This window comes from Anopheles nili, chromosome 3 (assembly GCF_943737925.1).
Source record: "Anopheles nili chromosome 3, idAnoNiliSN_F5_01, whole genome shotgun sequence".
Lineage (NCBI taxonomy): Eukaryota > Metazoa > Arthropoda > Insecta > Diptera > Culicidae > Anopheles > Anopheles nili.
In genome coordinates, this window is record NC_071292.1 from 72,150,195 (window position 1) to 72,162,662 (window position 12,468).

The window sequence follows — 12,468 nt, forward strand, 5'->3', positions numbered from 1 at the left end:
AATGTGCTACTCTTGTTTCGTTCTCTTTCTTTTAACGTTTTTTTTTGTTAAATGTTTTACTAAACCTTTGCTCTTCCTCGTTGAATTGTCAGCGTTGAGATGCGATTTTGTTAAATTGACCGAATTAAACTTTCGGTGTTTTTTTTCCTCCTGCTCTTCTACTTCCTCTATGACCGCCCTCCCGACGCGCTACTATCACTACCTTACAATGTACGCCATCGATTTTTTACGTTTACGTTTCGCGCTTATTTGTTTTCGCCTGTTTTAAAATGTTCCATTTTCAATTAAATACTTTCATGTTCCACGCCGCGCTTTCGCCGGTGCCGATTCGCTGCTGCTTTTTTTTGCTGCTCATTTTTCTTCTTCTTTTCTCACCCTTATCGCCTATCCGCTCATGTGTTTAATTAATATTGTTTTTGTTGCTTTTACTTTTATTTATAGCATATGTTGTATGTATGTATAGCGGCCCTTACCTTAGAGACATGCGGTGTTAATTCTGCTATGTACACAATTTGCTTACTACACAAACAAACCAACAACAAAAAAGGATAAACAGAGTAGCGCAGCTCGGCTTCGGCTAGTGTGTGTGTGTGTGTATGTGTGTCTGGGTACGTGTGATTGTGTTGTGTGCCGTTGAGGGGATTTGTTTTTCGCTTTGTTTTACGTCAATTTGTGACCAAAAAAATCATCAAAAGCGCCCCAGGCCGTGACAGACGGCGAAGCAGAGCCATCTCACCCCCACTGGCGGTATCAGCAGAACGTGAATAAGGGTTGACCCCCATGCCATGAGGGCGAATAACTTCCACCAAACGCCAACTGCCACGAAGCCCGGGGAGCCTGCTGACGTTTCGCCATTTTCCGACCACTGTTTGTGTATGGGTGTGTATGTGTGTCAGTGTCTGTGTTGTGCGTGAGTTCGCTGCCTACTCCGATTTCGCTCTGGGGCAAATTCATGGTTGGCAAAGCTTCTTCTCTACTTTTAAATACTTACAGCGAGCGATTGTGTCTGTTGGTGACCCTGTGTGTGTGTGTGTGTTTTCCGCTTCATTTTCGCTTCTTTTGTTGTCGTTCATTTTCTCAGCCGCCCTCCGAGTGCTGTGGGGCTAGGTTTAGGATTATGTTCGCACTAGGTAATCCGGGCAACCCGAGCCCCAGTCGTACTTGTTTTGGTATGGTTCTAGTTTGTCAGATCGAGCCGGTCTCGGTTAGTGTCTAGATGCAACAGATCGATTGAAACGCCCATTGCATTTTCCGGCAATTCGACCCGTCGGCGGGACAACTAGGATTGGGAAGGAATTGGGCGCTTAAGTAACTCCGGGGGCGGAACTCCTCGCGCGTGTGCTAGCTATTTACACGACGCTTCGTTTACGCTTAGAAATATTGCACAGAGCCTATTCCGTTGTACCGAAAATATAAGATAGACAAAACCCGTGACCCCGGGGTTCACTATCGTGAAGGCAGGACTCGCGCCTCTCACTACACACTGGGATCAGAGCAGTTGTCGCACCAGCCAGTTGGTGGGTTGATAACCCGCTCACGGAAAATACTAAAACCAAACTGCCCTCGGAACACACAGCTGCCCTTCGCCGGGGAGGTTGGTCACCACATTCGCGGAACCGCACCCCATCCAGAAACAAATATTACTACACGAAAACAAAACAGTTTAAAAAAAAACATACCTCAAACAAAGGGCAAAGCTGCGAACAAACCCTTCGCTTCTGCTTCACCGCTTATCAACACGCACCGTGGCGCTCTAGTTCTCTAACTCTCTAACGTCATAAAACGAACAGATCACGTGGTGCCAGATTAAAATAGGATGGTTCCCCTGGAGGCGCCCGCAGGTGCCGAGTACGGCGCCATCTTTGTATTTTCATTGCCTCCCTCTCTGTCGCGCGCGCAATTTTTTCATTTTTTGTTTTCTGTTTCCCATTTTTCACCGCCTCCAACTCGTCCTCGTTCGCTCGCATTTCTTCTAAGGGGGCTTGTGCGACGACGTGGGATCGACCCACGCTGACGCGCTTATCTACGAGAGTTATTTCTTACCGTCTTAAGCACTAGGGATGGTTAAAATTATAATTTACATTCTCGCTTTGTTAAACCGCTGGCCACACCCTGTGGGAGAAAAAGAACACCGGAAAGAAAGAGAGAGAGCGATATGTAGTGAATATTGAACATTTGTTGGTTGAAAGGAGCCCGTCTGGGGTCCACAAAAGAAGGCAAAAAAAGGGCGAATTCGCCGCTACTTACGTTAACAGCGACGGGTTCGTTTCCGGCTGATACCAGTACTGAGGTACGTAGCCACCCATCTGCGGTGCGTGGGTCGGTTGCGGAGGTGCGTGATTGGTTTGCGGTGCCATCTGCGGTGGCTTGTGGTCGGCCCAGTGTGGTGGTGGCTTCTGCTCCCAGGGTGCTTGCGAGGGCGGGCTCAAACCTGGAATGCGGCCGGTAGAGAGCGAATAGCGCTATTAGTCTTCGGTGTGTCCTTGGGTCGATGCGGGACACTCGGCAGGATGCGAAGATGCTGCTACTTACCAGGTGAAAGCTCAGAGACGGGCGTACTCGAGGGTGTCGGGCTGTGGCCGGGAGGTAGGAAATGCGAAGGCGAACCACTGCTTGAGCCTCCACCGGGCCCTGGAATGAGAAAGAAGCGCGTAACGATTAAAACGAGGTCTTTGAGGGGGCCTTTTTCCTTTTTCCAGCGTGGTACAGCTGGAAAGCGCGCTCGATGACGCGAACCACAAAATGAGACTCATGACACGAAGTCAAAGATCCGTATTTTAAACAGGCTACAAACTGACCACGACGGCATCTGGTCGAATGGCGGGAGCCCAGTGGCAATTATTGTTTCATCGACCCATCGGGAAAAGGCTATCATTATTTGCTACTTTACTTCGCAGACACCGAGTGGCCGAAGGGTCTTACCTTGATGCATGTTCTGATGCTGCGATGGACTGTGGCCACCCTGGTTGGGTCCACCCAGCGGAAGTCCTCCTCCAACGCCTGGCGCCTGGGCTGCCTTCATCATCTTCTTGTACTTGGATCGCCGATTTTGAAACCAAATCTTAACCTGTAAGTGAAGAACAAGGAAAGTGATGAGTGCCACAAATCGAGCTTCAAAGCCGCTGTTAGCAAAGTGTAGTAAACAGAAATTGAACCCTTTTCTTAACACCCGTGCGGCTAAAATTGTTACCACGGCTGTATGCGCACGTGTCGCAGAGCAATGTTGCGCCGAAGCCCATGAATCATGTCGCGTGGCTCATGTAGCACGACGGCAAAACTGCACCACGCGGAAAACCAACTCTAAAGCCCTTTTGCGGCCCTAACCCGTTCATTAAATTTACGATGGCAGCGGCCAAGCCCGAGCCACCTTTATTGTTTCGAGAGGCTGCCGTTGGTTTGCTTAGTTTTATTTTATTTCCACCACCACCACAGTTTGGTCGTGTTTTCCATCATTATTATGTTGTTTTAATTGTTACAAGGTCGCCCCATTGGCGTGGTGGGTTCGCGGCATGAGGCGATGGCGAGGCGAGTTATTTATGACTCACTTCCTCCCGCCATGGCGAGGACATGATTGATGCGATGTTATGTCGATTATTCGTTCATTTGAATTTAAATTACTTTCGAATTATATTACGCGCATCATCGGCACACAGAGCACAGTGAGAAAACAAAAACCAGATTCCACCAGACTGCAAGCTGCACTTTCTCTCGATTATGCAGCTGATTATTATGAGCCAGATCGGCAAATGCAGATTTCATCCATCGATACACCGCTTAGAACGATTTGCATGTCACTTGGTGCCACGCGCGTAGAAAAGAACACCTCAACTGTGCGATGGCGCAATATCATGTCATGGTGTCTGGCTCATTAGAATCTCTTCCATCAAAATGAGCCCCACCGGGCGTGTTGAAATGGATCGTGGACCCTCGTGCTGGTGGAACTATTTTTCATCTCCATTTTTGCAGCATTTCCCGGCTCGCTTTACTCCAAGCCCCATTTAACGAGCTGCAGCGCCGGGTGCAGTGCGATAAAATCGCTCCGTCGGAAGCGGCAAAAGAGACAGCAAATGAAAGAGCGAGAGATCGAAAGAGCACACCAAAAGCTTATCAGCTCGAGTTCCCGGGGGTCCCGATGGGTGAATAAATTTTCCATTTTAATTGAAATATTATTTAAATGAGCTACCGTGGCGAACGGCGTCGTCGGGCGAGTTTCGGGCGAAAATATGTCAACCCCGCAAGGACACTCACACGCTCAGGTCCTCGACGAGCTTCCGAGCCCCCACATGGAAACTGGAGCAGACGAAGCAATTGATCAGTTAGGTTCACCATCGTCCATGGTGGTGGTGCAAAAATGACGCCCCAAGCTGCCAATCGCGCTCGAACGGGAGCTCCCGAATTGGGCCGCCGGCCAAGTCGACGCACCCGCGCGAGTCCCAGTGCCGTAAATCAGGGCTGATTAAAGCTGATTAGAGCACGCCACAAACCGGCCGATGTACCGACGGCTAGCCAACATGATATGGCCCACGGGTTTGCGCGACCAGGAAAAGGGCGGAATCTCCCATGGGAGTTATTTAAATCAATTGACCGGATCATCCCGTGCCGCAAGGGAGGATGCTCGTTCGAACGGCTCGGGTGCTTGAAACGCTCGGCGCTAAATCAAAGACGATCTTCAGATTTCGGAATTGAGCGCAGCAACCGGCCCTTATTAGTGAGGCGTGCTGCGTCACCGTCGGTGGAAGCGATGCCACGACCACGATGCCGGCAATGACGACGATGACGACGACGACGACGACGACGACGACAGCTGACACAGTTTTCCACCGCCAAGTGGACGGATTCCGGTGCGGACAGATGCGGGCCTGCGCTGGGCCCGCGTGTGGTGGAATCATAAATAAAAATTAAAACTGATAAACAGCGATTAATGAAATGTTTCCGCCCTGCGCGAGCGTTCGTCTCGGAAGTGGGTTTGAGAGCTGGCGTTCGCGCGAGATGCCTCTGTAGGGGCGTAGGGATGGCGCATTTGTGAGTGCGTGTGTATCGCCTTGCCCGGTACGGATTAAATTATGGAGCGGTGAAAAGAAGAAGAAAAAAGGCGGCCGGAAAAACAAACCCAACAAACGCATGCAATGTGACGATTCAATTAAACCGTCACGGCTAGGTGCGAGAGAAAAGCGAAAATCTCGGTGATTCGCTGACCGAGAGTGGGTGCTTGCACGCCTGCACGCCTAATTCCACCAAGAACCTAGTGGAGCTGATTTTTCCAGCAAAACAATGAAGACTGGTTGACTTAAAAATGAAAACTAGCCGGCGTCGTATGAAAAATCCAAACGGACGCACTCGCTCGTGGTGTCATTCGGACCGTTTCCGTGCAAAAATGTCCGAGACGTTGCTTGCTCAACCCACAGCTGCGGGGCAAAGCGTGGGGCTGTCCATCAAGTCAGGTCTCCTACCTCACCCTCTCTCTCTCCCCCCTGTCTCATCCGTCCTTGAGGGCAAACGCCACCTCCATCGGTCCTACGGCACACTAATTTATCATTTCGAAAGCAGCCCCAACCTCACTGAGACCCGAGGAGCGGTTTCAGAAGTTTCACCCGACCTGTACTTGACTTTACTGGTGGGGGGGGGGGGGTATACGAGGGTGACTGGGGGGGGGAGGGAGAGAGAGGGGAGTGGGAAGAGAGATTACAATCGACAGTGACGTTGGAGGGCGTTGGACACGCAAACGTGGCGTCTGCTCGAAACGAACCGCGAAACTGTCCGTGTGCTGGCGCCGAGGACGTCCGATAATGTAACCCCACCCCGGTGGTAAAGGGGATGGGGGGGGGGGGGGTGATGGACAGGAGAAGCAAGACGAGTGAGCCTTATCCTCCTTCCACCCCACCCAATGTCAATCATGCTTTTTGGAGGTTTTGAAAGGGCGTTCTAGCATGCCTAGAAGAAAATGTCACCTGAATTGGAGCGGCTTTTTTATGCTGCTGCCAGCAAGGGGGTTGTGAGCATGCGCATCGGGACCCACCCGGGAATAGGGGTTGGTTTTCCGGCACAAAAACACACACACACACACACGCACACACATAGACATGGTGGAGGCGGAGAATTACACCAAGCTGGTGTGATAAGCGCAAGGGGCCGCTTTTATCGTGTTACATAGTTGTGTGAGGGGTTTTCCCTACCTTTTTCGCTCTCTTTCACTCTCATGCTCTCTCGCTCTCTCTCTCTCTCTTTCCTGGGAAACGGCGTGCATAAAATATGCAGCTCCAGGCCGTAGTAGAACACCCCTAAAACGAGGGGATCGACCGGAGGCGCTGGTATCGTGCAAAGGGAAACAACATGTTGATCAATGTTTTACCGACGGTTTTGATGCTGATGCCCGTTTTGTTCCATGAAAGGGTGGCCCTTTGTCTTCTCCCACCCCCACCGGGAAGACAACAGCTCCCCTTCCTCCCAGAGAAATCCCACCGATGGTGAAACTCAACCCCGAGGGCTCCACAGCTCCACCAGAAGTCTGAACATGCGAGTCACCCGAATCAGCCCCACCGCTCGATGGCGAACCGCTCGAAAGCATCAAAAAGTCGAAGAAGCAGTAAGGGTGAAAGAAAACTCGTAGTCGAATAGTGTGTTCGCGTGTGTTCGTGTGCGTGAGTATACCTCCGGTTTGGCTTCTGTGCAAGCCGCGGGCCATCTTCTCGGAACCACGGCACGGACCAGCCTCCATTTCTGAGCTCTCGGGACGATTTCGACGATGCCGAGGATTCCGACCGCTTGGCTTGACCAAAGTGTTCGCCCCCAGGACATGCGCCATGTTGTGTGTTGAATCCCGATGCCGGATGGAGTCGACACGATCATGAAGGAGCCTAGCGAGCTTCCAGCACAAGGAACGAAAGGATGAGACAACAGCAAGGCAGGGCACAACAAACGTCCCAAAAGAGCAATGAAAGAGAAGAAGCAAATGCGCAACTTCCCTTGGGGACAGACCCCTCCACGAACACCTCACCATTTCGCAAGTGGAGTGAAGCGCGAAAGAAAATTTTGAATAATTGATGGGGTGCCATTACCACCTTATTTTATTTTTATTACTCGCCGCCCTACGCCATCGGGCCGGAAAACGGACCGCCTTAAATGGAGAGCATGCAAACCACAAAACAAAAAACGCCCGAGTCATGCGCATATAATGCGAATTGCGCCCTCCCGACATGCAGTAGTCCGCTCGGTGCGGGAACGGATCACCAAAAGCCACCCCTTTTTTTCCCATCGCTCGCTACCCGTCGAAGCGAATGGGGCGCCCCCTTAATCTGCAGGGATCGATCGATTAAGAGCTCATGGCTCACGGCTGATCGTTAATGAGCGGTGTGTATGCACTAGCTTCGGGAGCCTTCGGGAACGCTCACCCGAGCCTATCTCTATTTGCGGGCTGAGTAAATAAAGCGTTTACGTTGTGATGCAGCAAGGTGCAGTACGCGAAGCGGTTTCTCGCCTCTCGGAGTAATTAATTCAAGGAGCAGTTGGACACGATTTTATTGCCCACCATGCAGGGTGGTGATTTTCTCGCACTCTCGCAGGACACGGTCTCGGTGGGGGTGCTTCTCAAGGCTAAAGCCCGTTCGGGGTGGTCTTTAACGATCAGCCGGATCCGAGATTTATTAGATGCGAGTGTTAGGGAGGGCACTTTAATTGAAAGCCATATTGCGAGATGCCTGAGACGATCGGACGCTAATCATGTCGTAAGGATGTGTGCCCTCGAGGAAAAACCGGGTCATCAAACGATCGGGGTGGATAAAGATTTTCCACCATGGCCTAACGGGACCACTGTGTGTGTGTGTGTGTGCACTCATCCGGAAAGAGTGTCGGTTGGTGCGAAACTCTTCTTCCCAACTCAACGACGGCTTCAACTCCTCGATCGCTCGATCGGATCTGATGTGGGGTTGTTTCTTCTTTTATTTTCCACCCTCCGCTTGTTCGCTTCTTTCACGGGACAAATCTGACGCAGCAATCCCCTCCCCTCATGGGCGTTCGGGCACACCCTTCGTCCTCCACTCTTCGAGAAGACACCGAGGGCTTCCCACGGCGGCAAGATAGGATGGAAAATATAAATTATAAATTGAAGTTTACATATCGGTGTGCGGTGTAGCGTGTCGAAGGCGAAACACACCGGCCCTGTCCCTCTGTCCCCTTCACCCTTTTTCCCTCAAACCCCTCCCCCCCCACCCCACACACACACACCTCTCTTCTTCCCGGGGCCTCAGGGTTACGCGTTAGCTGCCCTCCGGACCGTGACCGGGCGCGAAGGCTTGCCCCGGCCTGAATATCGTCTCGAGTGTGCGCGGTGTGCGTTGGTTTCCTTCCTATTTCATATATAAACATGCATTATTTCTTTTCTTTTCAGTTTTTTTTTGCCGATTTGGGTCTGTGCCGATCGTCCCACTAACGGAGAAGAGTAGAAGGAACGCTCCGAGGGGATGAGGATCGCAAAGGTGATGACGGAAGATGGAACGCTGACAAACGCACACCCCCTCGTAGGGGTTGGATGGCTAATGGCCCTTCTGGTGGTGGTGAGGAGTGCCACCAGTTCTAGGTTGGGTTGGTGAGTCAAACCCCGACGCGTGTAGACTTTGTGTTCGCTTGGCCGTGAGCCTTTCTGTTGAAAAATTCGTCCTCACGCAAGGTCAACCGCGAAGTCGTCATCCATCGCTGACGTCCAAATCCGGATAAGTCACTCAACAGGCACCACACACACACACACACGCTTTCTTGCCAGTTATCGAATGAAAACATTAACCAATTTAAAATCAATAAAACTGACATAACCATAAATCAAACGATCCCGCCCGGGTGACAGACTCGCGAGGGGTTCTCGAAGGGCGGTTTCGGTGGCTCGCCGAAGAGACCGGTTTTCCTAAGAAACTGCACACCCCTCCCCTTCCCCCACCGGGGCATCTGCCCATCCAAAAGGGCTATACAATCAAATGGCCAGAGCAGGGCCCGGAATGTGAACCAACGCGTCGCGTCCCTTCGTCAGCCCTCGAGGGAAAGCGCGATGCGTCGCGCCAGGATCGATCGCTCGTCGGTTTCGATAAAAGCGAGCGAGATAACCCGCCAACCATAATTGGCAAAGAGCTCCCCGTCGTTGTCGTCTTCCCGATCGAATCCCACAGGCGTACGCGCGCGCACGCCAACGACGCTGACGGTGCAAACGGTGGCTCTGAGCGGGAAGTTGCCACCGTTTGGTTCGGAAATGGGGCGGGAGGTTGGGTGGAGTAAAGGAATGAAAGAAAAAAAAAAACAAGGTTAGATTTATGTCTCGATTGTTTTCCCCGCGGCCTGATCATGGACAGCGAAAAACCGACATGGACATGGACCGATGCTTCAGCTCACCGAGCCGATGCGACACATTTCGTCTTCCATTCCATGCCGCTTCGCTTCCGAAGCCCTTCGAAAAGGGACCGAAGCAAACACACCGAAACCCGCGGCTGGGGATAAATAAAATGTATCAATTCGCATGATAAATTTTTCGCTATTGATTGTGCTTCCCGTGGGCTTTCTCTCGCCGCGCAACGTCGAGCCCGAAGCTCGAGTTTCAAGCGAATCACCCCAACAAGGACGTGGAAAAGAAGACACCGGACGAGGGAAAAAGAGCGAGACGGAGAGAGAGAAAGAAAGGAGCAGAACCCCTACGACGACGGGTGACAGAACTTTACACCGGTCGTGTGACAGTCTAATAAAAATATCACACCATCCGATAGGGGTCGCTGTTTGTTCTTGCCGCTTTGCGATCGTCTGCGATCGATTTGAGCGGCTGTCAAAACAGTTGCTCAATCATACACCGGTGGCGAACGATCGAATGATCGATCGGTGGATCTGAACCCGTGGTTTGTGACGGTTGCCTGTCATGAGTTGCGCTGGATTTGGGACCGCCCGGGGAACGATTTAATCGCGATCACGATCACTCGATCGTCGGATAGTGAGGCGGATTTTGCGATCACTCTGTTTTCTCCCCTTTTTATAGTAGCAGCACCACCAAGCCCTTGCGAGAGCGGGTTTTTGGTGGATCGATCTGTACCGGAAGGGCCGGCACTTTTCGCGATCGTAGCCCTCTAACCGGTCGTCGCCGGCGATCGAGTTTCGACCATCTGTCGTCCGAGCGACGAGTTATGCAGTTCGTGTGATCTGCGGAACCGTCGACCGAATGACATACGTGCAGGTTCCCCGGGCGCATTCGTCACTCGTCGCCATCGGACGGCTCTGGTGCATCAAATGCACCGACACGGTGCAACAGTCCCCGCCAGACCCTTGTCTTGCCTGTCCCTAGGACTCAGGTCGGGATCTTCGCCGTTCTCGGAAGGGGAAGCTGTGGAACCACCGGTGAGAACAGTTGGTCCGGAGGAGGGAGGGCAGGGGGAGGGTGATGGGGTGCGAAGCAAGGGGAGAAAAAAATCCAAACACACACACACACACTCACACATGGCACTGGTTCCATGGGCGCATATAAAAATTGACTGATGCTGACGCGGAATACAAATGAGGGGCGGTGTTTTTTTTTTTCTCTCGTTGCTTCTTCTCTCTTCTTTTTCTTCCATGTCTCTTCGCTCTCTTCTTCCTGTTTGCATCATGCAAGCCACGAGTACCGGCCCTCGGTTGGGGCTAGGTTCCAATCTGACGATGGAAACGAGCTTTTCATCTCGAGTCGCGCGCGCGATTGTGCGGATTTTTTTCATCCAACCCTTCATGTTTCGTTCTTTTTTTTTCGATACGATTCACGGCGAGCTTGGGTGGAAAAACGCAACAGCAATCCGGTACGGCTCGCGGCACGCTGGGCGACATGACGCCAAGGTGTCCCACTCGATTAGGTGTCTCGTGGCCACAGCTAACCTTTAACACGGTGTCTCTTGGGTCGTTGGTTGGGTAGGAAAAAAAACCCGTACTCGTACCGATGCGGGAAAACTGTCCAACCGAATACACTTGTGAGTCTCCTTTACGGCCCTTGGCGCGGTTGAGCTTCGAAAAACCATCAACCGATCCACCCAACGAAGCGCATCGTCTCATCGGCTGCAAAGAGCTGGGAATTTATTCAAAGAAGAGCCAAAACGGCCCTTCTTGAAGGCTTCCTGCGCGATCGACCTGAGCGCAATTCATGCAAATGGCTCGATCGAGTGTCATCGGGCCGGTGACAGGCGATATGGAACGGTGAAGAAGCCGCGTCACGCTAGGACTGTCAAGCGGAAAATATGCATTCATTATATGCACCGATCGTGTGCACCGGTGGAATAAAGGGAACGCGAATCGAGATCGCTTTTCTTTTCGAAGAAGCGAATGTGCTTCTACCGTCGGTGAGCTTGCACGTTGACGTCGATCGAGAGATGTGGTTTTTGTGCGTTGTTTTACCCCATTTTATTTGCAGTAACACGAGCGCACAAAAACCGATACCGATTTCAATTATTTAATTATTTTAATAAATTGAAACGACGTGGGAATGATGGGTACAACTGCAATGGTGCGGCGGAAAACCCGGAATCAACGGTGGGTTCGAAAAAGGGCGAGCTTCTGGTGAGTCGCGTTTTATTGACCGACGTTTAATTGGCCCCAATTCGGGTGTCCTTTGTCAACCCACCTCGAGAATGCCACTCACAGCTGCTGCAGGAATGCGTCCCTAGTGGAAGGGTTTTTCCTTATGGTTGGATGTGGGTTTTTTTTTAAAGTAACTTCAGCAACATTTCGCCTCATTAGCTCCGGCGTCTCATTTAGCACAGCGATCACGAACACGTCCGGGAGGGTGGTCAACGCTCGTTATCAGTATGCGGAACAACTTTATCGATGGGACGATTACAACATTATTAAGGCGCAGGTGGACGCTCGAAAAAATGTACGAACAAAAATGAACAGCTCATAAAAAACCAATCCACCATCTTCATTGCAGCCATTCATAGGTGTTAAAAAATAATCTTAGGCCCTTGAGATCGTCCGTTGGCTTAAATTTGCACATTCTCCGCTGCAATGTGTGATGTAAATGCATTTCTTCAAAGCTCTTACGCTCAGGAAACGATCATGTTTTATGATCGATGTAACATTATTTGTTGGTTTCGTATTTTTTTCCGCCCATCTTCACCACATTCGAGAGGCATCTGATGACACAACCGGAACGTGCGCGTACCACCCTAGGCCCATCTCGGGGCCATTTGGGGTGAACAATAATGGGGGAATTTTATTTCCCTCACCATAACCGTGGTTCGAAAATTGAATTCGAGAAACCACCGCTCGAGCTCTGAAAGCCCGAAAACAAAGCGCAAGCCCTATTGACAGCGTTGGTAATAAAATTGACAAAAGTTACATAAAAAAGCAAGCTCAAAGGGGTGGTTTATTGCACCAACCATTGATGGGGAATGCAAATACCATGGGTAGGACACGTTGGCAGAAGAAACGCGATTTTTTCCTTCTCTTGCTCGCGGCCCATGTGCGCCACACCAAACACACACA

General features: G+C 51.3%; 1 protein-coding gene across 1 annotated transcript in view; it reads right to left on the minus strand.

The window, feature by feature from the left end:
* Window positions 1–1,803: 1,803 nt before the first annotated feature.
* The window catches only part of LOC128725804 (homeotic protein distal-less), a 40,513-nt gene continuing 29,848 nt past the window's right edge, over window positions 1,804–12,468 (minus strand). The window contains exons 5-8 of the mRNA XM_053819573.1: window positions 2,923–3,067; window positions 2,533–2,631; window positions 2,248–2,431; window positions 1,804–2,112 (exon numbers count right to left, since the gene is read on the minus strand). Coding sequence (XP_053675548.1) covers window positions 2,094–2,112; window positions 2,248–2,431; window positions 2,533–2,631; window positions 2,923–3,067 — 447 coding nt within the window. The 3' untranslated portion in view covers window positions 1,804–2,093. The remainder of the gene's footprint in view (window positions 2,113–2,247; window positions 2,432–2,532; window positions 2,632–2,922; window positions 3,068–12,468) is intronic.